General features: G+C 49.2%; 1 protein-coding gene across 1 annotated transcript; it reads left to right on the top strand.

The window, feature by feature from the left end:
* The first annotated feature begins 12,331 nt into the window (after positions 1–12,331).
* On the top strand, positions 12,332–20,452 carry PLA2G2F (phospholipase A2 group IIF). The gene is given in 5 exon segments (XM_004426113.3): positions 12,332–12,447; positions 13,142–13,194; positions 17,078–17,222; positions 18,116–18,225; positions 20,241–20,452. Coding segments are annotated over 5 exon segments (636 nt in total).
* Positions 20,453–26,329: the final 5,877 nt, after the last annotated feature.

Here is a 26,329-nt window from a genome sequence, read left to right as displayed (position 1 = left end):
TGGTGGATTCTTGAGACTTGTCAGCAAGTCTGTGTGTTTTTACCTCCCTAGAAAAAGCACATGATGGTGCTGTTAGGCCACAATCTGTCAAGATCTCCAGGTGGGGATGGAAAGGAGCAGGAGGGGGCTTAGATGCTGGAGTACAAACTCTATTAAGAATAGTGACCGTTGGCTGTGCCTCGACCACGTGTCAAACAGGAGGTTGTTATCTGTCTTGATTTTCACGCCCACACCACGAAGGAGATGCTGCTATTCCCATTCTGCACATGAGGAGACTGGAGCTCAGAGAGATTAGAAATTTGCCCAGGGTCACACAGCAGGTACGCAGCAGAGGTTGGGTTAGAACACAGGTTGGCCAGAGCTCGCCTTTCCTGTGGGCTGGGGGCTGCGGTCCCACATAGTAAATGTGAGTAAGTACTGCCCTGATCCCCATTTTACAGATGAGTCGCTGTACCCAGGGGCTCTGCCGTACTTTCTTGCCCTCCCAATATAGACGGAGGTGGATATGAGAAGAGCTGGCAGAACCTGGAAGCCTGCTGCCCCCAACCTCCCTGAAGAAGGGAAGAAAGAGGACCCTCATCCCCTAAGAGATACCCCGATGGGTGAGACCATGTCCTCTCAGCCAGCAGCCAGAGTCCTCCCCTTGACCCATCCCTCCCTGCAAAGTCCCATTTACTGGAATGGTCTCATTGCCTGGACTCCATCTATGATGTAACCTGCCAGAGGGTATCGGAGAGGAAGCTCAGAATTACTGAAGGTTTGCAGGATAAGAGGAATGTAAAAGGAGCTGGGCCTCCCCAGAGGCTTCTGAGCTGCTTCTCTGCTATGCCCTGGCAGGGGAACAGGAGGGAGCGAGTGACGTGAGAGTCCTTTGTGAGAGAGTGACCCACTTTTCTCCCGTTGCACTGGGGCAGAACCAAACCAAGCGGATTAAGCAACTGGAAAGCACCTAAATCCCTGTCAAATGCAGAATGGATAAACAACAGTAGAGCCACTCCATGATAACCCACTAGTGAACCACAGCTACACACAACAACATGGAAAAATCTCACAAACGTAACGCTGCACGAAAGAAGCTAGACGCAAAAGAGCAGAGACTGTGAGAGACACTCCATTTATAAGACCTTCCAGAACAGTCAAATTCATTTGTGCTTTTACAAATCAGCACAGCGACTCCCCTTTGAGGGGTGTGGTGACTGGAAGGGGTTGCTAAGAGGGCTTCGGGGATGCGGCTTATGTTGTTTCTTTGACTGGGTGTTGGTTACATTGGGGTGTGTACACATTGTGTAAAATCCAGCTATTTGAATTTGTGCATTTTCCTGTATGTATGTTACACTTCAATACATTTGAGTAATGATGATGATGATGATAATAAAAGCGAATGGGTTCGGGGGCCAGCTCTGTGGAGTAGTGGTTAAGTTCGGGCGCTCAGCTTCAGCGGCCCGGGTTCGCAGGTTCGGATCCCAGGCGTGGACCTACGCACCACTCGTCAAGCCATGCTGTGGCAGCGTCCCACGTATAAAGTAGAGGAAGATGGGCACTGATGTTAGGCCAGGGCCAATCTTCCTCAGCAAAAAGAGAAGGATTGGCAACAGATGTTAACTCAGGGCTAATCTTCCTCACACACACACAAAAAAAGCAAATGGGCTCAAACTCAGCAGGAAGTACTTCAGATAAGCTTCTAGGTTAACAGATAGCCTTCTAGATTATGAACTGAGGTTGTATAGCAGAAGGAAAATCTCAGCTTTGATATCAGACAGATCCAGCTTCGAATTCTAGCTTAACAATGGCATCACCTTGATTACATTACTTCATCTTTCCGAGCCTGGGGTTTCCCATCTGAAAAGTGGGGCCAATGATGCATCCCTTGCAGGCTTGTTGTCATGATTACAGGTGGAATGATTGACACACGGTAGGTGGTCAGTAAATACTTGGCATCTGGTGACCCCTCCACCCAGGAGGAAAGAATCTAAAGTTCTGACCAAAGCAAGAGGCTAGGCCAACTGACCCCCCCAGCCCCACTCCTCAGGCCCAGAAACTCTTGTTTCTAGACGAGACAGAGCTGGTCACCAACAGCAGGGGGATTTCCACTCTGACCTCTCAGTTGACTTAGAGTGACTCAAGTTTAGACTTGTGGCCTCAGAGTGTACTTTCAAAATCACTTGAAATTCCCACACTCTGCAGCTTCCAGATGGTCATCGCTCAAAGGTTCTTCTTGTTTTCAGACTGGCCCAGCCCCCTGCTACCTTCCTCGAGGTCACATTAGGCTGAGAGGCAGCAGAGCCTGGTGGTTCAGAAGGAGGCTTCAGGGTCAGACAGACCGGACTTGGATCCTGACTCACCCTCTGTTTTCCCATCTGTTAAATGGGGTGGAGGAAAATGAGAAGGCCCAGCTATCAAGGTTCTTGTGAGGATTCTGAGACATGAGGCACACACACCGTGCTTGGCTTGTACACAGTAAGTGCTCAATAATGGTAGCTGGTGTTGTCATTATCAGTCTTAGCTTATGGGAGGCAAAGACTACGCTTCCAGGAAATCCCATGGGAACCCAGCAAACGATTCCATTCAACAGGCCTTTCTTGAGCACCTACTATGCTCCAGACCCCTGGTGGCCCATCTGGTGGGTGTGGGTGGGGCTCACACTGATTTGCACAATTTGATTTGCATGATCTGCCTGAGGAGTCAGGATTGGGGAACGAGTGTGGATACCAGGATATTTGTCTGGTGGAGTTAGCCTGAGCCCGTGGAGAGAGGCCTGTAGAAGCTCCAGGCACAGGCTACAGTCACTGGGAGGGACACTGCAGGGCACTGGGGACATACAGGTGCAAATGTGGCACAGGACAGGGCTGGGAGCATGCCCCCTCCTCTGCGCAGAGCACAGCATGGCTCTGAGGCTGGAAAGCAGGGCAACTCCACCAGGTACCCGACAGCCTGCAGCTTTGGGTGCCGAGGCCTCTGTGAGGTGGGGTGGGGGAGCAGAGCAGAAGACTATGGGAAGCCTGGGGCACCCAGAAATAACAGCAAGACTTTATTTTGCGGGGCTAGGGGAGGTGCTGACTTATGGGGACTGGACAAGAACCCAGAGGCGTTTCTTACTGTGAATATGATCCCCCAGGGGCCCACACCCTCCTGAGACCTGGTGAAGGGTTAGCCCGGAGGGATACACCGCTAACTCCGCGGGAAATAACAACGCTTGGGTTTGCACAAAGTCTTTGATCTCACTTGCTCCTCAAAACACAATTTACAGGGTGGGTATCATTTGTCCCATGTGCAGATGGGGTTGGTGTGGCTCCAGAGGGCCAGCCAATTCCCAAGCGGAGGACTGACCAGACCCAGTCTTCTCACTGCCAAGGCTGATTTTTTTCCAGGGGCCACAGCCATGGGCCATATGGGAGTTGTTTTGGGCCGAATTGTATACCGCTCCCCCCCCCTCCAAATTTGTATGATGAAGTCTTACCCCTACTACCTCGGAATGTAACCGTATTTGGAGATAAGGTCTTTAAAGAGGTAATTAAGTTAAAATAAGGTCATTAGGATGGTTCTTAATCCAAGATGACTAGTGTCCTTATAAGGAGAGGAGACTGGGACACTGACAGGTACAGAAGGAAGACCAGGTGAAGACAACACGGGGAGAAGATGGCCATCTACAGGCCAAGGAGAGAAGCCTCAGAAGAATCCAACCCTTCTGACGCCTTGATCTCTGACTTCCAGCTTATAGAACGATGAGAAAAGAAATTTCTGTAGTTTAAGCCACCCAGTCTGTGTTATGGCAGCACAAGGAAACTAATATGGGTGTCAAGAGAGCCCAGAGAAAATAATGTATGCACTGGCAGGCTTCCTGGAGGAGGCGAGCAGCTGTTAGTCATCGCCCTCTTTCTTCTCCCCTGTCCCCTCCCCCCGGGGATACACACACAGTCCCTGAAGCACAGAGACCTGGTCTGAGGGACTGGCCTGCTCCTCAGGCCCCTGCCTATAGCCAGGCCTCCTGACTCACAAGGCTGAGACACACGGCTTCCCAGCTCGCTGCTGCCTCAGTTTCCACCTCTATCAAATGGGAGTGATGTCCTTTGATGCCTCCCTCCTCCAGAGTCAACTGCTTAATGATTAGGAATTATTTGGCAAAACAGTCTTTATATACATGTATATATAAAACATTTTTGTTATAAATGTAGAAACAATAGGTGTTTCTTATAAACCTTTTGTGTTTCTTTTAAGATCAACTTTATTGAGGTGTAATTTACATACAATAAAATGTACCCCTTTAAAGTTCCGTGACTTTTGACAAATGTACACACTTGTAGGACCACTTGCCAAATCAAGATATGAAGCATTTCCATTACCCAAAAACGTTCCCTTGGGTCCCTCTGAAGTCAACTCTACAGCAGCCCCAGCCCCAGGAAACCACTCATCCACTGTCACTCTAGGTGAGTTTCGCCTTTTCTAGAATTTCATGTAGGTGGAATCACACAGCATGTAGGCTTTTGTATCTGGCTTCTTTCACTCAACAAAACGCATTTACGATTCATCCGTGTTGTTGCCTGTAACGGTAGTTTATTCCTTTTTATTGCTGAGTAGTGTTCCATCGTATGAATGTACTTGGGTTTGTTTATCCTTTTTCCAATTGCTGGACATTTGGATTATTTATAGTTTTTGGCTATTATGAACAAAGCTGCTGTGAACATTTGTGTATAAGTCTTTGTATGAACACATGCTTTCTTTTCTCTTGGGTAAGTACCTAGGAGTGAAATAAGGGTCACATGGCTGGTGTATGTTTACCTTTACAAGAAACTGCCAAACTGTTCTCCAAATTGGTTGTACTATTTTACATTCCATTCTCACCACAAGAATACAAAAATTCCAATTGCTTCACATCATCATCAAAATTTGATACAGTCAGTCTTTTTCATTTTAGGCATTCTAACAGATGTGTAGTAGAATTTCATGTGGTATTAATTTTCATTTCTCTAATGACTAATGATACAGAGCCCCTTTTCTATGTGCTAATTTGACTTATTTTAGATTTTAGATTTATATCTTCTTTAGTGAAGAGTCTCTTCAAATCTGTTGCTTATTTTTAAAAATTGGGTTGTTTTCTTATTATTGAGTTTGTGTTCTTTATACATTCTGGATACAGATCCTGTATCAGATATGTGATTTGCAAATATTTTCTTCTGGCCTGTGATTTGTCTTTCCATTATCTTAACAGGGTCTTTAAAAAAGCAGAAGTTTAATTTTCATGAAGTTAAATTTATTGTGTTTTTTACCTCTTACGTACTGTGTTTTTTTCCTCTTACGTACTGTGTTTTTGGTGTTGTATTAAGAAGTCTGCCTAATCTAAGGTCACAAAGATTTTCTCCTACGTTTTCTTCCAGAAATTTTATAAGCCTTAGGTTTTACATCTAGGTCTGTGATCCATATTTTTAATATTTATTTTTTAAAATTTTGGTAATACACATAACAAAATTTACCATCGTAACTATTTTAAGTGTACATTAAGTACACAACATTGTTGACTACATTCACATTGTTGTGAATCACCACCATCCGTCTATCCACAGAGCTCTTATCTTGCAAAACTGAAACTCGGTACCCATTAGACAATGTGACCGTTCTACCCTCCTCCCAGCCCCTGGCAACCACCATTCTACTTTCTGTCTCTATGAATTTGACTACTTTAGATACCTCATATAAGTGGAATCATGCATTATTTGTCCTTTTATGACTGGTTTATTTCACTTAATGCCCTCAAGGTTCATCCATATGGCATGTGTCGGGTTTTCCTTCCTTTTTAAAGCTCAATAATATGATCCATTTTTAAAACAGCTTTAAAATATAATTTGCATACCAAACCATTCATTCAAGTGTACTATAATTAGATATTTCTTTTGTTTATTCACAGTTATGCAGCCATCACCACAATCTAATTTTAGAACATTTTCAACATCTCCAAAAGAAACCCTACCCATTAGCAGTCATGCCCAACCCCCTTTTCCACACACTCCCTCACCCCAGCCCTAGACAACCACTAATCTACTTTCTGTCTCTGTAGGTTTGCATATTTTGGACATTTCATATAAATGAAATTATATAATATGTGGCCTTTTGTGACTGGCTTCTTTCATTTAACATAATGTTTTCAAGGTTCATCCATGTTATAGCATGTATCCATATTTTAATCCTTTTAATTGTTTAATGCTTTTAATTGTGTAGATATAACACATTTTATGTATCCATTCATCACTGATGGACACTTGATTTTTTCCACTTTTTGGTTATTATGAATAATGCTACTATGCACATTTGTGTGCAAATTCTTGGTGTGGGTGCATGTTTTCATTTCTCTTGGGTATCTATCTAGGACTGGAATTGCTGGGTCATACGGTAACTCCATGTTTAACACTTTGAGGAACTGCTGAACTATTTTCTGCAATGGCTGAACCATTTTACATTCTCACCAGCAACTTATGAGGTTTCTGATTTCTTAACATCCTCACCAACACTTGTTATCATTTGTCTTTTTGTGTGTGTGTGTGTGAGGAAGATTCATCCTGAGCTAATATCTGTGCCAATCTTCCTCTATTTTGTATATGGAACGCCGCCTCGGCATGGCTGATGAGTGGTGTAGGTCCATGCCCGGGATCCGAACCCGAGAACCTGGGCCGCTGAAGCGGAGCATGCGAACTTAACCACTACGCCACGGGGCCGGCCTCTCATTTGTCTTTTTTATTACAGCCATCCTAGTGGGTGTGAAGTGGTATCTCATTATGGTTTTGATTTGTCTTTCCCTAATGACTAATGATGTTGAGCATCTTTTCATGTGCTTATCGGCCATTTGTTTATCTTCTTTGGGAAATATCTATTCAAATCATCTGCTCATTTTTCAATTGAGTTGTTATCTTTATTGTTGTGTTGTAAGAGTTCTTTATATATTCTGGATACAAGTCCCTTATCAGACATATGATTTGCACATATTTTCTCCCTTTCTGTGGGTTGTCTTTTTACTTTCTTGATGGTGTAGTTTGTATCACACAATTTTTCAATTTTGATGAAATTCAGGTTATGTTTTTTGTCATTTGTGCTTTTGTTGTAATATCTAGGAAACCATTGCCTAACCCAAGATCACAAAGATTCACTCTGATGTTTTCTTGTAAGAAATTTTATAGTTTTACCCTTACATTTAGACCTATCATCCATTTTGAATTAACTTGCGTGTACAGTGTGAGGAAGGAATCCAACTTCATTCTTTTGCATATGGATATCCAGTTGTCTCAGCACCATTTATTGAAGACTTCTTTCCCTGTTGAACTGTCTTGGCATCCTTGTTGAACTATAATCCATTCTGATTAATTTTTGCATATGGTGAGAAGAATGGATGGAAATTCTTTTTTCTCTTCTGTTTTTCTCTTATTGATAGCCAAATGTTCTAGGACACTATTCTTCCTCCATGGACTTTCCTTTGTATCTTCGTCAAAAGTAAATTTTCCATATATGTGTAGGTCTAATTATAGATCACCTATTCCATTCCACTGGTCTATTTGTCTATCTTTAAACCAATCCACACGGCCTAGATTACAGTAACTTTGTAAGTGTTAAAAATCAGGCAGTGTAAGTCCGCAACTTTGTTCTTTTTAAAGTTGATTTGATATTCTAGGCCCTTTTCGTTTCCATATGAATTTTAGGATCAGTCAATTTCTACGAGAAAAGTCTGTTAGGATTTTGATTGAGAGTGCGCTGACTCTATAGAACAAACGGGCAGAAATGACATCTTAACAATATTGAGTCTTCTGATTCATGAACGTGGTATCTTCCTGCATTTATTTTGATCTTGCTTGATTTCTCTGAACATTGTTTTGTAGTTTTCAGTGTGCAAGTCTTTCATATATTTTGTGAGATTTATCCCTAAATATTTCATATTTTTGGATATTATTGTAAGTGTGTTTTTTCAATTCCAATTTTTAGTTGTTCATTGCTAGCATATAGAAGTACAATTATTTTCTTGTATTTTCATCTTATATCCTGCCTCCTTGCATTCTTTCTAAACTCAGTTATTAGTTCTAGTAGGTTTTTTTAGATTCTACAGGATTTTTGACATGGACTATCATGTTTAGTTTCAGGTGTACAACATAATGATTCAATATTTGTATATATTGCAAAATAATCACCACAGTAAGTCTAGTTAACATCTATCACCACACATAGTTAAAAATTTTGTTCCTGTGATGTGAACTTTTAAGATTTACTCTCTTAGCAACTTTCAAATATACAATACAGTATTATTAACTATAGTCACCATGCTGTACATTATATCCCCAGGACTTATTTATTTTATAACTGGAAGTTTGTATGTTTTGACCCCCTTCACCCATTTTGCCCACCCAACCACCAATCTGTTCTCTGTATCTTTGAGTTCATTTTTTTTTTTTTAGATTTCACATATAAGTAAGATCATCTGGTATTTGTCTTTTTCTGTTTGACTTATTTCATTTAGCATAATGCCCTCAAGCTTCATCCATGTTCTCACAAATGGCAAAAGTTCCTTCTTTTTTATGGCTGAATAATATTCCAAATTTTCTTTATCCATTCATCCATCAATAAGACACTTAGGTTGCTTCTATGTCTTGGTATACTGATTGAGTTTAATATAAAACCAACATTTTATTCCTGGGATAAACCCCATTTGGCCATGGTGTATTTTCCTTTTTTACTTATTGTTAGATTCCGTTTGCTAACACTTTGTTAAGAATTTTTACATCTATGTTCATGATGGATATTAGTCTGTAGTTTTCTATTCTTTTAATGTCTTTATCTGGTTTTGGTATCAGAATAATGGTGGCTTAACAGAATGAGTTGGGAAACATTTCCTCCACTTCAATTTTCTGCAAGAATTTGTGTATAATTGGTGTTAAGAACCGATCTGTGTCTCCCCTAAAATTCATATGTTGAAGCCCTAACCCTCAGTATCTCAGAATGTGACTGTATTTGGAGATAAAGTTTTAAAGGGATGATGAAGTTAAAATGAGGTCATTAGGATGGTCCCTAATCCAATATGACTGGTCTTTATAAGAAGAGAAAATTTGGACACACAAAGAAAGAGAAGGGATGTGCACGCACAGAGAAAAGACCATGTGAGGACACCGTGAGAAGTTAGCCACCTGCAAGCCAAGGAGAGAGGCCTCCAAATGAAACCAAACCTGCCGACACCTTGATCTTGGACTACGAGCCTCTAGACCTGTGAGAAAATAAATTTCTGTTGTTTAAGTCACCCTGTCTGTGGTCCTTTGCTATGGCAGCCCTAGCAGACTAACATAGTTGGTATTATTTCTTCCTCAAGTATTTGGTTAAAATCACCAGCGAAGTCATCTGGAGTTTATTTATGAGAAGGTTTTAAACTACATACTCAATTTCTTTAATAGACGTAGGGACTATTTCCAGTTGAGTGAGTTTGTGTCTTTTAAGCAAATGGACCATTCCATCTTAGTTATTGAATATATTGTCTTACATTCATTTAAATACAAAAAAATATTACAAATAAGAAAAAACCACCAGTTATTCTACTCTCTAAAAATAGCCATTACTAAGGTTTTGCTGTGTATCCTTCCAATTTCCAAGTTCAATTTCCTTGAAAGACACAAACTCACTCAACTGGAAATAGCCCCTGTGTCTATTAAAGAAATTGAGTACATAGTTTAAAACCTTCTCATAAATAAACTCCAGATGACTTCACTGGTGAATTTAACCAAATACTTATGGAAGAAATAACACGGACCCAACCCAACAAACTGGGTTGACCAGTTTGTTATTGACTTCTGGTATTGAGCACCCTTGCCTGGTAGGGGGAGGGTGGGGAGAGGGAAGATGGCATCCCCTCTCAGTGGTTTACCATCTCTGCGGACCAGCCCAACCAGCACAGCCAATGGGAATGTGTGATGAGAAAATGGCAACAGGGCTGTTCAGGGGCTCTCGGGGGTCCCCCATCCCAACCGTGGCCTCTTTGGCATAGACCTAAGTGACTCCTGGTTACCTGCAGGTTGGAGGCTGTATCTTCAGTGTGTGGGCTGTCCTGGGCCCTACTTCTTGGTTCTTCCTCCTTTGGAGTGAGTGATGTCATTAAGAGCCGTGTGCAAAAATCGAAGCGATGACTGAAGCCAAGCTTTGTGCAGACAAGTGAAGGCAGAGACCAGCCTTACCCTCCCCTCACTCTCAGGCCTCAGGGAGCTCCCAGTCTGATGAGGCAGATGCAGCCCCTGTCCCATGGGGACCCCGTGGGCTTTGGGAGGAAATTATAGGCCCCTGTTCTCTAGGATCCACAGTCTGAGTGAAGTGTCAGATCCACAAACCAAAACATGTACAGTTACCTACAAAGGGCTGTGTAAGCAAGTGCAGACTAACACCATCCATGCAGGGTGGTAATGGCATGCAGGAGGGGGTTTTCTAGGATAACTTCCTGGGAAAGAGGAGGGCCTGGCTCCAGAGAGAGGAAGCTGGGCGGGAGAAGAATGGGACCTGGGGGAAAGGGGAAAGACAGATGGGATTGGCCACCCAACTGGTTTGCTTGAGCCAGAAGGCGGGAAGTCCCTCGGAGTCTCTTCTGTCCCTGTCAGTAAGTCTGGGGACACTGGGAGAGGAGGGCCAATGTGAAGGTGGGGGGATTGTTTGGAGTGTTAATTTCCAAGAGTACTCTTCTCTCTCCCTCCCTTGTTCCCCTTCCCACCACCTCAATTCACCTCAAGGCTGGAGAACCGGCCTCTGCTTGGCAACTATCAGATCTTTAACTGAGCACCTACTTAACACGTGCCCCACACTTGCCATCTGTGAGCATAATCCTTCCCCATGAGGCCTGGTTACAGCTGAGGACACAGAGGCCAGGGAAGGGAACGATCCTGCCAGGGTCTCACAGCCAAGAAGTGGGGGTGCTGGGATGGGAGCCCCTGTCAGTGCAAATCTCCAGGGGCTTCATGGCTCCAGCGCCCCCTGCATCTCTCCTGTCTGTCCTTCCACACACACGCCACCCCCCAGCAAGAGGCAAACGGCACCGACTCCCAGGCCACCGGACTCTCAACCAGAGGCGACTGTGACCCCAGGGCACATCTGGCGATGTCTGGAGACATTTTTGATTGTCATAACTTGGAGAGGTGGGGGGAGAGGAGTACAGGGAGGGGGCTACCACTGGGTCTAGTGGTGGAGGTCTGGGATGCTGCTCAGCACGCCAGGCTGCCTAGGACGGCCCTCCGACAGAGGGGTGTCAGGCCACGTGACAGTGGTGTGGCAGTGAAGTGGCCCTGCTCCAGATCAGATGGACTCTAGGAGAGTGGAGGGCTTCCTGCCAGATGCATGTGCCCGGGCCCCTGCAGTCTTAGCCAGATGTGGGCATCAACATTCTTGTAGATGTGGGTATAGAGTTCTCTGCAGATTCTGGACTAAAGCCCTTCCAGATGTGGAGGGATGCAGACATGGGCATATCCACACGGAGGGCCTCCCTGACAAAGATTCTGTTCTGGACCAAACTCTACGCCGGGTCACTCCATCTCTTTTTCAGCTAGGCCTTGACTTTTGGACTTCGTGTCTGTTTCCTGCATTGTCCGATTTTAGCAAGAATCCTGCCAAGTCTGTTCAGCCAGGATCCCCCATCCTCGACATCTGAGCACCCTCAACACCGGATGGGGTTCCTCATCCCCCACCCACCCCAGGTGATGTCTGATCTCCCTGACCTGCCTTCAGCGGGAATCCTGCTAGGTGGGTTTGGCCAGAATTCCTTCTGCCCCCGATGTTTCCTCTCGGTAATTTTCCACCCGTTGCCCTCCACCCTGCTCCTTGGCTATGAATCCCTGCTTTTCTTTGTGATATTTGGAGATGAGTCCAATCTCTCCTACGGCAAGACCCCATTGTAGTGGTCCCTACGCTTACCCGATGGCCCCCTTTGAATAAAGTCTGCTTCACTGTGCTTCTATGCTTTAACAAGCGTCACTGAATAATTTTTTCTTTAATATCCCTTTCAGGTGGAAATAGAGAGGGCTTTGGGCCAATTTCCCTTCAGATGCTCGGGAAGGGTCAACTCCTGGTCAGGTGCGTAAACTCCCTCTCCCCATAGGCCAGGGCACCCTGGGGTGGACACTGTGCCAGGCCACTGTGGGCAGGGTGGTGGTGGTGGGAGGAAGGAGGTGGAGCCTCCTTTTTTTAGGGCATGTGTCACCTGCCTCCTGCCCAGGGGCGTTGCCCCGGCACTACTGCCCGTGTGCGTGGTAGCGAGATGCTGGGGCCTGCTCCCCAGAGCCTTCGGAGCAGATTGCGGACCTCACGAGCCCCATGTTGCTGGCCCCCCAGAACCCAGAACATGGCACATGGGGCGCAGGCCAACCCCAAAGGGTTCAGGAAGAAGGTGCTGGTTAGATACCCCTCTGGGTGGAGGGGCCCAAGTCTCAGGGCCTCTTCTCCTTCAAGAACCTCCAGGTACGTGGCTGCTACCCTGGGATGGAACCCTCCATGGAGAGGAGTGGGGATAGGGGTGGGGAATTGGCTCCTGGAATCCATTTTTCCAGAAAAGAGAGCTCTGAGTTTCTGAGCTGTGGCTGAGATATGTCACTGCATTTTCAGCACTAGAAGGGCCTTAGGGATCATCTGGTCAATTCTCATGAGGCGCTTGAGACCCAGAGAGGCTAAGGGATCTATCCACTGTCACCCAGCATTTTAGAAGCAGAGCCAGGATTAGAACCGAGGGACCCAGGTCTCTTGGCTCCGGGTGCCAGACCCAGCCACCAGATTGGGTCACGTGACTCCCTGGTGCATGTATGGAAGAGAGGTTGGTTCTGATTTGTGACAGTGGCCCAACACCCTGAGACAGGGAACTTCCTGTCTTGGAAGCTGATGCATGGAGGGGATTCCTGCTCAGGGTGGGAGGGAAGGAGGCTTCTGGTGCCTCCTGGCTCTGCCATCCTGGGGCCTGTCCCGCCAGGGGGTGCAGGGCAAGCGAGAGGTGCTCAGATCCTTCTGGAGGTGCTAATCACAGAGCTGGAGCAGCAGGAACCAGGGCATCAAGGGATGGCATTGACGGCACCTATAATGAGGCCCAGGAGGAGGGAGCAGGCCCAGAACTACAGGAAGGTGGAAGGGACTGACTCAGTACTCGGGTTCCTTCCTCTCTCAGATCCAGCCTGGGTGTGAAGAAGTTCTTCACCATCGCCATCCTGGCGGGCAGCGGTGAGTCAAGTTTCCTCCTCCCCTCCTCCCAGCCTTTCTCCCATGACCTTGGGCGCCTGGTTCTCATTCCACTGACTGGCAGCCAGACCTTGGGCCTGCCATTTCTCTCTCTGTGCCTCCACTTCCCGGCTCAGCCCCCTGTCAGGCTTCCTCCTCTCTTTGAGGCTGTTTACTTCTCCAGCCACCTGTAAACACGCCAGGGGCAAGCGGCTTTTATGAGCCTCAGGGGGGCAAGGCCCAGAGCTGAGCAAACATCGTAAAGTGGTGGTGTTCGCTGGGCGTCTGGGCACCGCGGCAAACCTGGGTGTTTGTGTACATGGGAATCTGTATTTGTGTACATGTGTATGTGTAGATGGGAGCTAACGAGTCTGTGTGTAGATATACACGTGTCTATGTGTGCAGGTGTGTCTGTGCATATGCTGATGCCTATGTGTAAACACATGCCAACAAAATATGTAAGTGTGTGTTAATTGCGGTGTGAGGTCTCTAGAGTGTGTTTGAACCTAGGGGTGCATGTACCTGCAGACAGTGTGCGTGTAACAGTGGTGTCTATGTGTGACTATACAGGAAGACGATGGAACGGGTCTGGGGACTTCTTTCCCAGGGGTGGTGCTCCCAGGCACACGGATCGGGGACAGCTGAGGCTCCTACACAAATCTGACCCCGCCCACATCCACATGTCCCCATGGCAGGTGCCTCAGATGGGTGGAAGGTGAACCAAACCCCTTGCTGACTTGTTACCAAGCCTGTTAAATGTCAGCTGAGCACAGCCAGGTTTGAGGAAAAGAAAGAAATCCCAGAAATAAAATAAGGTTCAATGTGGCCAGACGTGTTGGCAGAATTCAGGCAAAGTAACCTGTTATTTACAGAATAACTGCTCGAGTTCAGCCCAAACCACTGTCGGGGACGGAACCTTCAGCCTGACTGGACTCAGACTTTGTTCCTTTCACTTGGAGTGCGAGGGGTGACGTGGCCTCGGCTTCAGGCCACGGGTTCCACTCTGGGTGCTGCGTGTGTGTGTGAGTGTTTGTGATGTGTGAGTGTTTGCATACAAACAGTGTACAAGTGTGTGAGGTGAGTGTGTGTGTGAGATGTATAAGTTGTGCATGAGGGTGTGAGGTATTTGTGGGTAAGTGTGTGTATGAGTGTGTGTGTTACCGCCCAACCTGGGGCCTTCTGCTCGCCGCAAGACACGCCAATAGTCAAGAGGCAAGGTGGTAGGAGAAAAAGGACTTTTTTATTACAGCTTGCTAGCAAGAGGGAAGATGGCTGACTCATGTCCAAAAGAACCATCTTAAGGGGGCATGAAATCTTACAGCAGTTATATAGGCCATTGGGTTATTGGGGAGGGAGTTAGGAATGTTGACCTTCTGGTGTTACAGACTGGGAGTGCCACACCAGATCTTTCCGTTTTCACTGATGGTGGCTATCAGCATAGATTCTCTGTTCCGGGGTCATCACATTCCTAAGGAACTCAAAAAAGCAGTTATCATCTTATCGCAGCTGGGAGGTACATGCACAAGCAGGGGTCGTAAAATCTACAGAGCAGTTAGATCTCCTGGAGGGTGCAGATCCAGCTGGGTTAGTGTGTCAGAGGTCATTCAAAGTTAATATGGCTTACCTCATGTCAACCTTGTCTTGAGCCAGTATCGAGGTTTGCTAGTATGAGACTGTGAATCTGTGTGTGCGGTGTGTGTGAGTATATGAAGTACGTGTGAGTGTGCACACAAGTGTGTGGAGGAGAGTGTGAGGTGGGTGAGGGTGTGTTTATGTCTGCGTGTGTGTGAGGTCTGTGAGTGTAAGAGTGTGTGTGTATGCACATGCTTGTGTGTGTGGCTGGATGAGCTTCTCAGTCTTCTTCTCTTGCAACGTGGGAGCTGATGGTCTGGGGACACCAGGGACAGAAGCTGCCCCCTGTGGTAACACCTGCACAGTTAGTGGGGGGGGGGGGAGGCAGGGGCTTTCAGCCTGGGGGAGCGAGGCGGCCAGGACCTCACCCAGGGCCATCCTTCCTCTGCAGGGCTCTCTGCACAAGGTACCCTGCAGGGAAGCGTCATTATCAGCCATCCTCAGATTTGGGAATTGAGGTCAAAGAGGTTATGCAACCTGCCCACGGCCTCACGGTGCTCACGGAGAAACCTGTTTGTAAACCCAGGTCTGTCTGACTCCCTGGCTGCTCGGCACACACATTTTACTGCAGCAACAAGAACCCAGCAGAGCAGGAGGAAGGGGTGGGGAAGAGCCAACATTCCTGGGGCTCCTCTCTTGGCCCCTCTCTCTTGCTCCTTCAACAGCCCTCACAGGCCACATGTCCTTTGTGCAGCTCGAGACAGCTCAGGACCCCCTGGACGCAGGGTCCTCTCTCCCTGCCACGGACCCCAACATAGACATTGAGATGGCTCTCAACCATCCTCGAGTCTGTCACTTCTCCCTACTCCTGCCTCGTTTCCTCTCTTGTTTGTTCCTTATTCTCTGTAATGATGGAAATCACTAAGCCAATGGACAGGAAGACTCAGGTGGAGCAGGATTCCCCAAATCAACCCCCTGACAGGGAAGGCAGCCCCTGCCCAGGGTCCTGACAAGCCCCAAGAGGTGGAGGGAATAAGCGTCAAGAAACAAGAATTATGGTCTTTGGGGTTCTATCCAGCCTCCAGCTCCTGAAATCTTGGCTTCCTCCCTCTCCGGGTACGTTTCCTCTTTCCGGCCGTGGAGCAGGGTGGGGAAGGTGGAGGGTGGGGGGCAGGATGCTGAACCGGGCACCTAACCTTGGGCACAGCTGGCAGAGACCCCGGGTGGGGGAGGCAGGCGGGAGCTGTACTGCATGGCAGTTAACGTCACAGCTCTGGGGCACACAAACCACCCTCAGGTCTGGGCTCTGCCACTTCCAGGCTGGTCGACCTGGGCGAACCTTCGCCTTTCTGAGCCTTAGTTTGCTCATTGGTAAAATGAGGATAGAGGGGCTCTCCCGCCTGTGTGTGGGGCGGCCTCACCCAGGTAAGGACCTGAGCGCCAGGCTCCGTGTGACTCAGGAAGGAGCCAGGAGGAGATGTGGAGGCAGCACAGGCCAGGAGCCCAGGAGGCAGGAAAGCAGAGGAGAGAGTGGTCGCTGGGGTAGGCCAGCCTGAGGGGCCAGGAAGCTGATTTTGCTGGTATGGGAAGCGTCGTTGCTCTACTGCTTCAACCCGGACAAGGGGAAAGGAGTGTGTGTGTGTGTGTGTCTGTGTGTGTGTGTGTCTGTGTGTGTGTGTGTCTGTGTGTGTGTCTGTGTGTCTTCATTGAATGACCAGAGCACCCAATTATCTCTGGATTAATCCTGAGATGCACCAGCGCCAGGACCGTGGTGGGACACTGAGTCCCGGCTGGGGGCAGAGGAGCCAGGCCAGGCTGGAAGGGCCCAGAATCAAACCCCGTGCCCAGAAGAGCACATGGCATTTGCAAAGCTCCTTACAGTTTACCGGGCACTTGCACTCTTGCTGCCTGGGTCCAAATTCTGTCTCCACCACTTTTCGACAATGTGTTCTTGAGCAAGGGACTAAGTGCTCTGGGCCTCAGTCTCCTCATCTGTAAAATGGGGACAAGAACAGCACCTGGTGGGGCTGCAGTGAGCACTCATTAAGTTAGTGCATGGGAGGGGCTTAGGGCAGTGCCTGGCACAGAGAAGCCCTCACCAAATGGTAACCATTATTCCTTTCGCGAGGCGTTGGGCTTAACGTAAGAATGTGGGTAACACACCATAGTCAGTGCTTGTAGATTCCTTCCTTCCTCCTGCCCTCCCTCCGTCCCTCCCCGTTCCCTGGCCCTGGGGTGTTGGGAGGCCAGCCAGTGAGATAGGAGCCGCCCCCCATTGGTAGGGAGCTCATAGCACCCCTCGGTTCTCTCGCAGTCCTGCCCGCGGCCCACAGCAGCCTGCTCAACCTGAAGTCCATGGTGGAAGCCGTCACGGGCAGAAACGCCATCCTGTTCTTCGTGGGCTACGGCTGCTACTGCGGGCTGGGGGGGCGCGGCCTGCCCATGGATGAGGTGGACTGGTAGGTTCCAGAGCACCCGGGCTGCTGTCGGGGACAGGGCGGGGGCAGCCAAGGTCAGACTGAGCTCCACCTCTGAGAGGTGGGGGAGACACTTTCCCCAAAGGATGAGGCTTGTTCGATGAGTTAGTGACCTTTGGACTTTCTATTGTCCATCTCCCTTGTAGATGGACATTTGAACTCCCACCCTCGTGGGAAGGAAGCTTTGACCTGCTCCAAAACACATATGAGCAACTGTCACACAGCTCGTGCTCCACAAAGGCAGGGGCTGTGACCCGGCCCCCTCAGACTGGAGGCTCTGGAGGACAGGACTGTGCTTCCTCCCTCAGATGAGGACTTTCCAGAAGCCATGGCTTGTCTTCTGCTCCCATCTCCCCAAAGCAGCCAGCATCAAGTCTGGTGTCACTGGGGGCTTAATAAATGCAAGTTGACTAATTGCCCTCCCTCCACCAGAGGGGACGGGGACAGCCACACCACATTTGCTTCCTGTTGCCCACCCGCTAAATCCCACTCAACCCTCCAGACCTTTGTCCCTCTCTGGCCAGTGTGCACAGCCAGGTATGGCCTCCGCATATAGTTGGTCTCCTCTGACATTGACTTAACCCTAGCCCTCCCTCCTACCCTGACCACACTGCCTGACCCCTCCTGCAGCCGCAGCCAGGGCTCCAGGGGGTAAAGCTGGGAGCCCTGGGCATAGGACAAAGAGGCAGGACAAGAACCTGGAGCACAGGCCCAGCTCTGCCTGGCTGTGTGACCTCAGGCAAGTAACTGCCCCTCTCCGGGCCTCAGTCTGAAGGACTGACTCATGAGGAACTGGAACAGATGATCAGTATCTCTGCCCGTGGGAGATTGGCCACGCCTGGCTACGCCTGTCTGCTCCCCTCTACCCGCCCCAGGTGCTGCCACGCCCACGACTGCTGCTACCAGAAGCTCTTTGAACAGGGCTGCCACACCTATACGGACCACTACGAATACACCATCGAGAATAACACCACGATTGTCTGCAGTGAGTCCCCCCTGCCAGCCCTCCTAAGAAAAGGGTGTGGACCACCAGCCCCCCAGCCTGTGCTGGGGCCACGTGCAGCATTGCCAGATGAAATACAGGATGCCCAGTTAAATTCGAATTTCGGACAAACAACAAAAAATGTTTTTGTATAAGTATATCCCAAATATTGCATCTGATATACATACACTAAAAATTAAATGTTAGCATAAAATTCATCAGTATTGTTACAAAATTAAGAATTAGCATAAGTATGTCCCAGGCCATATTTGGGACATACTTATGCTAAAACATTCATCATTTGTCTGAAATTCAAATTAACCAGTCCTCTTCTTTTTGTTCGTTTGTTTGTCTGCTACATCTAACAACCCTCGCCATGGTGCTGGCACATCTCCATGATGTGCTCTGGTCCCCCAACCTGAGTCGGCACCTGGTTCTCCAGTCCCTGAGATTCTTAAGCTTTGGAGAGCTTGGTGGGCTATTCTGATTCAGCGGGTCTGGGTGGGCCCAGGAATCTGTTTTCAGCCAGATCCTCAGGTGATTCTGAGACTTTGTGATCCGCTGGCCTAGGAGACGGGAGACCTGGGTTTGACCCTGGTCCTGCCAGCATCTCCTCGCTGTGTAACCCTGGGCAGAGTCCTTCCCCACCTGACCTCAGTCTCCCCGTGGGTACATTGAGGGGATGGATCACAGCAGACCTGCTCCCTCCCAGTCTGTCATTAGGACCCCACTAGAAAGTGGCCCCATCCCAGGATACACACGGTTTCTAGGGATTGGAGGCATTGGAGCCAGGCCGGTGGGGCTCCCTCCTTTACGATAAGCCCTTCATGGCCATCCCCCAACTATGGAGTGTGGCATCCAAGCTGATGGCCCAGGTGTTCCTGCCCTGTCTCCCCTCAGTGCCCCTCCCTGGGGCAGCAGGTGGCCCCGGCCCTGTCCCATGGGCGGCCCTAGCTCCCTTTTTCTCCTTGTGTCTCTGCATGTTGTCCCTCAGGGATAGCTCACAAGCAATGCCAACTTTGCAAAGAAACTCTCCTGGTCTCTGGGAAAGAGTCTGGTGGGGCACTGGGCACTTCTGGGGCCTGTGGTCCTCATATTCTGCTGTTCAAATGTGGGCTGAGGGGCTGGTTTGAGAGAGGGGGTGTCCCCCCATGAAGCAATTCAAGGAGAGGAGTCCCCTTCCCCCTTTTATAGCTTAAGCATCTTCTCTTTCAGTTTTGTTAGATATATTAGCCTTCTGCGAGGAGTGTTTTTTAAGATAAAGGATTCTGCTCATGGAAAGTTTGCAAACCTTTGGGCTAGTGGGTGGTTCTCAAAGGGTGTCCCCTGAACCCGCAGCACCAGCATCACCTGGCACTTGTTAGAAATGTAGATTCTCAGGCCCCGCCTGAATCGGAAACTTTAAAGGTGGGGTCCGTAGTCTTTGTTTAACAAGCCTTCCAGCTGATTCTAAAGCACACCTAAGGTTGGGAACTACAGGGTAGACGATTTCTGAAGGCCAAGAATAATCACACCAGCAACAACAGCAGCGGTGAGCAGGTGTTGAGCATTTCCTCCGTGGGAGGCCCTGAGCTAAGCTCTTTATAAGTGTTTGCCTCACTCATCCTCACCACGAACTCCCTCCGGGGCTGGTGTCGTGATTCTGTGGCTGAAGAGAGGAGGCCTGGGATGGTAGAAAGTAACTGGCCTGGGAGTGGGGAGTTCCTGACACCTGAGTTTCAGTTCCAGCTCTGCCTTTGGTTTGCTGGGTGACGTAGGTAAACCCATCCCCCTTTCTGGGCCTCAGTTTCCCCAACTATACAATGTCCTGGTGGACTTCAGTGGTTCTCTGAGTTTAGCACGGACCAGAGTCACCTGGAGGGCTGCTAACACAGACTGCCGGGCCCGGCCCAGAGCTGCTGAGCCCACAGGCCTGCAGTGGGCCTGCGGAGGTGCGGGCGATGCTGGTGCTGCTGGCCCCGGGACCACATTCCCAGGACCACTGGAACCTCAGAGTCCATGCGCTCCCCTCCCCATAGGCGAGCTCAACGAGACAGAGTGTGACAAGCAGACGTGCGAGTGCGACAGGAGCGTGGTTCTGTGCCTCCAGAGCCAGACATACAACGAGCAGCATCGCAACTACCTCAACATCTACTGCCAGGGCCCCAAGCCCAACTGCAGCATCTATGAACCGCCCCTGGAGGAGGTGGCCTGAAGACATGTCTCCCCCGAGCCCTCTGCACCTCCCTAGCGCCCTCTGGGGTCTGACAGAGAGGAGGGGTGGAGGTTCTGGCTCTGAGGACCAGAGGGATGGAGCAGGCAGGGGTGGGGGCAGATCAGGAGCCCACGGGCTGCCCCGCTGCCTCGACCCCACCCTCTAGCAAGACCAGCCCCCAGAGGACTCAGGAAGGCCTGGGTGCTGACCGTGGCTCCTCCAGCCCAGCCCTGCGTGCGGCTTGTTGGGGTCTCTCCTGAGTGTGGAGGGGGAGGCCTGAGAGAGAGGAGGCTGGGGGTCTCTGTCACTGGCCCCGGCTTGACTTCCTCCGCTTCGCCCTCAAGGCTGGGCCCCGGGGTTTTAGAGACCCCGACCCTGAGCAACCAGCACAGGCCCAGAGCTTGGTGTGTCCGAGGACCAAGTTCCCAGGCAAACAGAGTGCTGGTCACGAGGCCTGGGTTCTGGGGGCCCCTTGGCTGCTCCTGGGGGATGACTCAGGGTGATCCCTGCTTTGGAGGCCTTGTGGCTCTCTAGAGCCCCATCAAACAGCAAGTGGCCCCATCCTGGCCTTTGTCCATGAGTCCAGGCCCAGACACCACAGGATGGCCACAGTGCCAGTGTCCCAGCCCTGGAGTCTGGCCTCAGTTACCCCAAGAGCAGGCTCCTGGGCACTGACAGAACCCACCTGTGCTCCCCTAGGTGCACAGGACCAGGATGGGGCACACTCACATATGCCTCCCAACACTCACAGGTCTTCCTCCGCCTCCCCCACTGACCCTCTCACAAAAGAGGCAAATCCTGGCCCTGCAATACCACACTGCTCTGAGGACAACCCCGATTTTAGGACCTCTGGTTCCCTGACAAACACAGGAGGGGACAAGGCCCAGGTCTCCAGGGCCTCCCCCTGCGCTTCCCCTCATGCAGCAGCCAGGCCAGGGGTGGAAAGACCCCAGACCCCTCTCTCTCTGGGCGGGGAGAGGCGAGGCTGCAACCCAGGGTCAGAAGCCCTCTCGATGGGGAGGAGGCTGAGGGCTGGGACCCTACTTGGTAAAGAGGGAAGCAAAGGCAGGAGAGACTGTGTCCAGGCAGGAGGCTGTGTGGATGATTCAGGAAGGCAGTAGGGAGGGGGCAAGATGCAAAGAGAAAAAGGAAAGGAGAAGGTGGGAGAGAGGTGAGACAAGGTGAGGGTCAGACATCCAGACCAGACGGGACTCCGCGGGAGAAGTGGGGTAGAGGAGACTTGGGGTGCAGGGGCCCATGGGATTGTGGGCAGAGGCGGAGGAGGATCCGGCCTCAGCCGACCAGCTTTCTTGACTCTGCCAGCACTGTTGTTTCTCCAGGTGCACCTTCCCCGTCCTTCTTACCTCACCTCTTGACCTCAGGGTCCTCAGCCTCCAAGTAGCCAGCATGCCTGCCTCACCCCGCCTTCTGCCTTCATCTGGTGTCAACCTCGAGGACCCACCGACAGCACTGCGACCCCCCCTGGACACCAAGAACCACCACCAGGAAGCTCGGCTCAGCCTGCCAGTGCCCCGTGGACCACTGTCACTGGGGAGGGACAGCCAAGAGGGATGGAGGCAGGGAGAGGTGTGGGAATGGGGAGAGAACTTCTATGAAAAAGATGGCAAGACTGGACGGAAGCAGAACTCCAGCCTTGGGGACTGAGGGTGAGGCTGCCGGCTGGGCTCAGCCGTCAGTGTGTGGGAGGAGGCCCTTCTACTGCTCACCTCCTGCTGGCCGTGGTGTGATAGCTGGCTCCCCTGTGTGCCCTGACCTGACCTGTCCAGTCACTGAGATCTTCTTCTACCCTTTCAGGAGCCCAGTTAACAAACTACCTTCTCCTCGCCGTCCCGGGCTGGCCCATCATCTCTGAGCGAAGCCCCCACCAAGCAGTGGCGGAGCCAGCACGGTGCACCTGGAGTCCTCCTGGAGGTGGGGACTGCAGAGGCCTCAGCCCCTTGCCTGTGGGAGCCCAGATTTCTGCTGTGTCGCTCCATGTGTGCACACATCCTCCCCTCCTGAGAGTCTGGGCCAGTGTGTTAGGATGAGATTCTGCTGCCAAGGAGTCCTGCTGGCCCCAAATCACCCCAGAGTCTCCCAGAGACTCTCCACAGGACTTGGCATCCCCTCCTCAAACTAATAAAGGCCTCCTGCCTCGCCTCCCCACTGCTGGGTCCTCCTCAGTGGGGCACCCAGTGGCCAGGCGTCGGGGAGGGCACGGTGACTCCCTCCTGGGTCTCCAGCTCTGGGGAAAGTGTCCCTGACAGCCAGCATGGCCCGGCCCCTTCCCGCCCCTGGCCTGGGCAAAGCGGCCCTGCCCCAGCAGAGAGGAGAATGTTGGGAAGGTTGGAAAGTGGTGCTGAATCTATGGGCACTGTGGTCCAGCGGTCGGACAATGATAACAACTATGGGCTGAGCGTTTGTCAGACATCAATCTCCACAGTGCTCTCCCTCCGCCCCATCCTTCTCTGTTGAACAACCAAGGCCCAGAGAGGGAAAGTAACTTGCTCAAAGTCACACAGGTCATGAGTGGTGGGGCTGGGATCCGAATCCTCAGCATCTGACTTTGCACCACCCCTCCTCACACCTTCGTAATGAGAACTCGGGCAGCTGGGGGCAGTGGGACGATGACTGAGAGTCCAGCAGGTCCTGGGTCCTGGCCTTGGCCCCTTCTCTGACTTAGGTCTCTTCCCTGTGATGGGCATCAGTTTCCCCATGTGCAGAGTGACCAGAGCAGCCATTTCAGATGCTCCCCAAGCCATGGGTCTTCCCAGGGACATCTAGGGGTGATCTCCGGGTAAGGGAGATGGGGCTCTGCCTCCCCCAATTCAGTCTTCACTTGAGCAGCCCTGTTTTCCCTGTATTGTATATTGAGCTTTCACACGAGCTACGTAAGAAGAAAAGAGACTCTTCAGCTAAAATTTCTAAAAAGTTTGAAAACCCCTGGACATGGTCATCCATTGGTTCATTCATTCAATGCACCTATGCCGATGATCTCCTATGGACCAGGCATGATGCTGGACTTCAGGGTAGACACACTAATCAGACACAGCCTCTGCCCATAGGAAGCCCAGAGCCAGGATGAGGAGGCAGGAATGTGGACTGACAGCCTTGGCACATGGTGCCAAGAGGTATTGGAGAGCATGGAGCATGAAGCCCCAAGTGTGTCCACATCAGTCCCGGAAGGGGCCCCCAAAGGGATGAGGGGTAGAGCTGGGATGGTGTATTTGAGGTCTCTGGAGGTGGAGAGGAGGAGCGAGGGTCACAGTGTTTGTGGAGGGGGCTCTTTACTTCTACAGTGGGGGGGGGGTCTCTCTTTTCTCAGGACTCCTTCCAAGTTAGTGAGCTCTAAGGCATAGTGTACGCTAAGGCTTGAGGAGGGGGCTGCGCTTGCTTTGGGCTGGTCTGGGAGCTGCCACTGACAGACTCTCTCCTTGACCAAAATTTAGTCAGGCTCCTCCGAGACCTTTTCTCAACTAGGCCTCAGCTTTTGGGTTTCCATGTCCATCTTTGCATCACGCAGTTTTAGCAAGAATCCCCCCACCCTCAATATCTGATCAAGTTCCTCATTCTCCATCATATCGGATCACCCTGACCTGCCTTCAGCAAGAATCCTGTCGGGTAAGGTTAGCAAGAAGCCCCTACCCTCTTAGCAATTTTCCATCCACCAACCCCCCTCCCTGCTCCCTGGCTGTAAATCCCCATTTAAGAAAAGTGAGAATTTGGAATTGTATTCGGAATTGAACCCAGTTCTATACTGGCCCCTACTGCAATAGGTCTTGAATAAAATCTGTTTCTACCACTTAAACTACCATCCAGCTCTGGTTATCTAAGAGTTGGGGTGCTGTGACTTGGACGGGATCAGATTCATCATTGGACCCCCAGACCTTTGACCCAGGACCCCAAGTGAGCATCTTTGAAGCCTTTGTCTCCACCCCTGACTGACTGACCAGGGATCCATAGATGAGTCTGACTCCTGAGCCAGGGATCTGGATAAATGCCTGGTGAGGCACGGTAAGAACAGATGTTGATTCTTAAGATTCTGAGTATACTCTGAAGCTGCATTAGAGTTCCAGGCTACTTGGTCTGAAAGGTACCTACTGGGCTGGAAGTCTTTCTTCCTGGCTCTTTCTTGTGAGTGAGGATTCACTTCCTGACTCCCTGGGCCAGAAAAATTTTCCTGGCTCTTTGGGAAGCCTCTGTTCTCCCTGTTTGATCCGGCTTCTCTCAAGGGAACTTCTCAGTCAACTGAAACCCCCTTCTTGAACCTCTGCTGAATTTGGAACTTCACTGGCTTCTTTAAGAAACTTTAGATCTCCCCAAACTGGCTCCTCTAAGACCCCTCCCCTCCCATCTTCTCTACTTACCACTTCCATCTCCCCTTCAGTTCCCTTGAATCCTGTGATATGGTGGAGGATGAGGACTTTGAATCCATCCCTCTGTCCATCCCTGCCAGATCTTTTCCCTGCCCACTCCAGTCCCTCGACTCGCTGCAGTCACTTGAACTTTAGGCTCCCCTCCCCCATCAGGGCTCTCAAGGGGACTCAGGGGCCCCTGAAGGCAACCACCCGAAGCTGAAAATGAAAAGGCTCGTTGGAACAGACTGGATATTTTGTCCACTCAGATGGGCTTTGGAGACATCCAGGAGCTGCTTGATGCCCCCCCAGTCTCTCACGTAAAATGTAGTCACAGCCTCCTTAAGATGACATATCGGGGCAAACGAAAGTTTTCAAGTCTCCTCCACAAATATTGGTACGAAGCTTTAGCTGCATCTTGAATATGTAACCTCACCCTGTCCCATCTGGTAAAAACACAATTTGGATAAAAAATATAAAATGGAGCAAAGATGAGATTCAACTATTTTATATAAACCACTAAATTTATATCACTATGTTTTATTGATCCATGGCTAAAATTTTAGAAACAAACCTATTAGATCTCTATTTGCATCTGTCAGCATGTATACGTATGTATGTATGTAACATATATGTGATATTTTTCTACTCAAGATTGTATTACTAAATTAATTTATGAAATCCCTTAAAGGAGTTCTATTCAAAATGGCTTAGAGATAAATAAGCACTTAAATAAATTAAGTCTTCCTAAAACACCCAGAAATGAAACTAATCCAAATATTTTTCAAGTTCATGTGATTTGAGCAAATCTTTGATAAAAAAGACCAGTTTAACATCATTGGTTTAATAAAAACAGCTATGTCTTCTGAGTTATCAGCATTAAAGCATAATACAAGCATACATCTATTCTACATACATTCTATTCTACTTTAGTCCACATTTTACACTACATAGGGTAGTGTCCCATCTATTAGAAGTTTACAATTATACAAATGATAAATTCAACCTAGGAACAAATGTAGAGATGTATTAAGGCAGTAAAAATGAAGTGCTTAACATCTATCATATCACATAGATCAAGGAAAGCAGTAAAACAGGAAATCTATGTCTTTAACTTCTTTTAGCTTTTACTTTTATGAAACTTGCCTAACATGCATGGGCTGTAAAAATAGTTAACAGGGAAATGACTTGAGATGATGGCCAGCTTTGTTTAATGTTATAATATGTTTGCCTAAGAACAGTTTCCAAAATATTTTTAGTAACTCACAACCTTAGAGTTATGCTAAGTTAAATTAAGTAATAAATATTCATTAACTATCTAGATCATTTCTAAGTAAGATAAACTACTGAAACATTAATTACTAAGCACAAGTTTAACCTGATATACTTCTGGCTTCTTATTTTTATACACTATAGAGAAATATATTTGGGTCTGTAATAGACATGTAAAGTTGTGCTAGAAGCAGCATATGTTTCTAGAAATTGTGAGGTGGTATATTCATAAAATTTGCTAATTTACTATAGAATGTTGATATGTAGCAAAGAGTTAAAATTGTCT

Source organism: Ceratotherium simum, chromosome 22 (genome assembly GCF_057802395.1).
Source record: "Ceratotherium simum simum isolate JZ-2026a chromosome 22, ASM5780239v1, whole genome shotgun sequence".
Taxonomy (NCBI): domain Eukaryota; kingdom Metazoa; phylum Chordata; class Mammalia; order Perissodactyla; family Rhinocerotidae; genus Ceratotherium; species Ceratotherium simum.
The sequence above is the reverse complement of the archived record's forward strand: the minus strand, read 5'-3'. Positions and strand labels throughout refer to the sequence as shown.